The 4,142-nt window shown below is 37.6% G+C and overlaps 1 protein-coding gene across 1 annotated transcript; it reads right to left on the bottom strand.

Annotated features, from left to right (window-relative positions):
• Nucleotides 1–210: 210 nt before the first annotated feature.
• Nucleotides 211–2,581, bottom strand: LOC128320667 (uncharacterized). Its single transcript, XM_053240846.1, has 7 exons — nt 1,782–2,581; nt 1,657–1,701; nt 1,533–1,580; nt 1,135–1,434; nt 938–1,003; nt 692–820; nt 211–607 (listed from the first exon to the last, which is right to left on the bottom strand). The coding sequence occupies exons 1-7, from the start codon at nt 1,792–1,794 to the stop codon at nt 423–425; spliced, it is 786 nt and encodes a 261-aa protein (XP_053096821.1). The 5' UTR covers nt 1,795–2,581; the 3' UTR covers nt 211–422.
• Between the last annotated feature and the right edge of the window lie 1,561 nt (nt 2,582–4,142).

The following is a 4,142-nucleotide window of genomic DNA, read 5'->3' as shown; positions in this document are numbered from 1 at the left end:
TAAAAATTATATATGTATTTTTTTATTTTTTTAAATGAAATGTATTTTATATATATATATATATATATATATATTTTTTTTAATATATGTATTTATTTTATATGTTTTATAGTGTTTATATGATTTATAATGTTTATAGTGTTTATATATTTATAGTGTTTATATTTATAGTGTTTTATAGTGTTATGTTTTTGGTTTATCTCGTATGGTTTTACTTTTAACGAGGGGTCTAAATAAAACGTCACACCTCAGGGTTAAATGATTTTTTTATTTTTCTTGCACACTTTTATTATATAATTTTCCCCCTATCTATAACCCAGCATTCACAATGTCAGAAATATTTCCCTGATGCTAACATACATTCGAAAACATGAATTCACAACATCAAAATATAGCTCGACACGGACATGCATTCAAACCTTTCACACAAAACCTTTTTCACACACGTTAGAAAACGTGGCGCTGTAGTCACGAATCAGGTCGCGAATCAAATCGCTCGTTATTTCAGCGAGTCGCAAGATTCCGCTGTCACGGCGCTGACGGAGAGGTGGCGCTATTCTCAACCGACGGACCCGTTCAGGTCTCGCTTCCTGGTTAGAGACGTTGGCTGAAAAAAATAAAAACCCCTATCAAAATCTTATACGTATAGGTATATAAAGAAGAAATACAAAAATATACAACATATATATACCGTTGGGCTCACTCTGAGGAAACCTGCGCTTAAACAGAGGTCTAGTGGGACTCTGGCGCTCTCTCCGACTTCGCTCTGCTTCCTGATTCGGTTCTGGGCCGTTATCCGATTCAGTCTCCGCTTCGGTCTCTGTTTTAAAAAAGAAGGTGCGTGTCAAAAAAAAAAACGTATTAACACACACACGCACACACACACACACACACACACACACTCGCGCGCACGCGCACACACATTTATAAAACACACCGTTAATCACGCTTTGAGATCCACGACCCCCTTCCCTGGTTGAACACGCGGGTGATTCGACTGAATCTGTAGAGGATTAGAAGAAGAAGAATGTCTAATGATCCTTTATATTTATATATATATATATATATATATATATATATATATATACATATATATATATATATTTGAATAATAAATTTTGAAATAATACAAACCTGTAAATAATCGCTTCACTAGAGACGCTGTCTTACTGACTAATCTCCGTCTCTTCGCTCGCTGAGGCGCGTCACAGGCTTTTAAAACTGGTGTCACGCTCGCGAATTGCGGCCTCGCCGGTCTCGGAGTTGTTGATATTTCTATTACGTCATTTCCGCTTCTCGGAGGAGAGGAGGGAACGCGACGATCTCGCGAGATCGCTGGCGAGGCCCCTGTTAGAATCAAATCCAAATCGTCCGCGAGACTGTCGCTTCCCGATCCTCTCGCAAACTCATCAGGATTAATTCCCCATGTAAAATCTGTCACGCGTAGTAAAAAAAAAAAAAAAAATTTTTTCACCAGAACTAAATAACAGAGACCAAAAACAAAAAAAAAAACACAGAGAGAGATACGGTACCTGGGTCTGTCTGAGTGAGGCTAATACCCTCTAGTTCTTCCGCTGTAACTTTATTAAAGAGAAAAACATATTTAAAAAAGTACAGAAGAGTTAAAATAAAAGAGAAATTAATAGAAAAGCTTACCCTGATACTCAGGCACCTGGTGAATTTCAGCTTGAACTTTTAAAGCTGAGAATACATAAAGTGATTATTTAAACAATGTTTTTAAGAGCAAAGAAATACCTTATAATTTCAACAAGTTTTCTTACCATGAGCCATCATGTCGATCCCCGAATTTCTTCATGGAAAATGTTAGTCCGTCTCGTTTCTTATATACCCTAAAGTTCTTTTCCCACCGAAACACCTGTCACAAGTTCTCGAGCAACCATATACACCTGACGCATCATATCATCTCTTTAGAGGGTGGAGGGGTAGACTGTCGCGACCGCTCAGTCAACACGTGCTCTGCGGCCGCAGAGAATCAGAATGAATGAATCCTGGTACATGAATTAAAATATAATTTTAAAATATATTTTCAGAATATGAGGATCGCGCTGGGAAACAGAATAAAATGTGATGCTCGAATTAAAATCTATTTTTTGCATATAACAGAGATTCCGTTTATGTTGCAAAATAAATAAATAAAGTATTAATAAAAGATCCGAAATCGCACGATACAGGGGAAAAGGGGAAAAAAAGTTCATCACTACGACCATCAACTTTGACTAGCTTCAAATAAATCACTTATACACAGCAGTAACAAATAAATAATTTGTACATTGTGCATTAAATGTATGCTTGTTGGTAAAACTTGGCTAAATATAAATAGCGAGACTAACCTAACTGATGCTAAGCACTGGGTTTTTTTTTTTTTTTTTGCTAAACTCTTCCAATTGGGGAATTTTTGCTAGCTAGCTTTAATCCAAATTTATCTAAGATGTATTAAATATTAGCTAAAGTTTAAGACCGGAACGGCATGACACTAGCCGCCTGAAATCCGACCTCGTGCGCAGGCCGGATAATTTGCACGGGGCCCCTGACCAGGGGGTGAGGGGGGTGAGAGAGAGAAAGGGGGTTGAAGCGCGTGAACGGACCCCCGCTCGGAACTCAGATGCGCGTGAACGGACCCACAAAAATTAGGGAGGGGGATCAGGGCGGGACATCTGCAAAAAAAGAAGAATCTCATTGGTTGAAAGGGGGGCGGGACTACCCACCACAGTGCGCTCTGATTGGATAAAAAGGGGAGGGTTAGGGTTAGGGTTAGGGTTAGGGTTACCCTAACCCTCGTGACGTGGCACACTCTGATTGGACGAAAAACTGTCAAAATGCAGTTTGATGAAAGGGGGTTAGTTTATTCTCTTGCATTAAATATGACAAATATTTAACATTACTTGTTAGTATTAATATAGGTTTACTTATTTATTTATTATTTTTATTATTTTTATTATTTTTATTAGTTTGTTTAATTAATTAATTAATTAATTAATTAATTATATATATATATATATATATATATATATTTATTTTTTTTTATTTCCTACACAGCCACTCTAGCAGAGTTTTCTGCCCCGCGAGGTGGGTGGGGACCGTTAGTCCCAGCGGATGACCCCAATGCAGGCCAACAAGCTTCTACTGGGTGGACCCTCTGGAGATCACCTGCCGAAAAGACTTTGCAATCTCCAAATTGCTGAAATTTTTGGTTGGATTGTGAGTAAATAGTGACACCTACTGGCTAAGGTCATGACCAGCTAGTTTCACTTGGCAAGTTAAATATTTGCAAACCTAAAAAACTGTTAGGGCCTATCTTTTTTTGTTTTTGAGGTATTGAAGATAAGATATTAAAAGACCCTACTCCCATAATCCTCTGCAGTTTACCTAATTTGAATAATGCATATTCTTGTTAGGTTTAGGATTAGGTCTTGAAACTAGGGTTAAGCTTTTATTAAATTAAAATAAAAGGGGATTAAAAAATAAGGTCCGGGTTAGGATTAGGTGATGGGGTTAGATATAAGGCCAAAATACTAGGGTTGTGGGTTTTTCAAAAAATATATTTTATTTATTTATTTATTTATTTATTTATTTATTTAGATAGATAGATAGATAGATAGATAGCATTTATTGTCATTGTATTTCTACAACGAGATGAATGGAATGACGGGTCACATCTTCCCCCTATAAGCAGAGAAGAGGTCATTAAAGCAGCCATGCGAGGCGCTAACGTCCTCTCTCATCCGCGATAGAAAAACATTAACAGAACAGTCAAAGCAATAAACAAAGTCACAAACACATATGACATCATACAATGGAGCAGTTACGTGAGGGGTCTTTTTTGGTGGTTACAGTACGGGAAGGTGGGGGGGGCAAGAGATTAGAAAAAAAGAGGAAAATGTGACACTGAAACAGTCCTTGACTAGGGCAGAGTATTTACGAAAACAGTGTGTACTAGCCGAATTTGATATGGTGTGCTTTGGGGAGCTGTTGTTATCACAGCTGTGTGTCTTTGGAGTGTCCGGTGCAGATCAGAGTCAAAACAAAGCATATTCTGCGATGAAGGTCCTCTGGGAGAAAGAAAAATTAGCCAGGGAGGAAAATGCACAAATATAATCAAGCAAATCTAAGAACTCAGGAGA

This window comes from Pangasianodon hypophthalmus, chromosome 16 (genome assembly GCF_027358585.1).
Source record: "Pangasianodon hypophthalmus isolate fPanHyp1 chromosome 16, fPanHyp1.pri, whole genome shotgun sequence".
Lineage (NCBI taxonomy): Eukaryota > Metazoa > Chordata > Actinopteri > Siluriformes > Pangasiidae > Pangasianodon > Pangasianodon hypophthalmus.
This window is presented reverse-complemented; position numbering and strand designations above follow the sequence as displayed.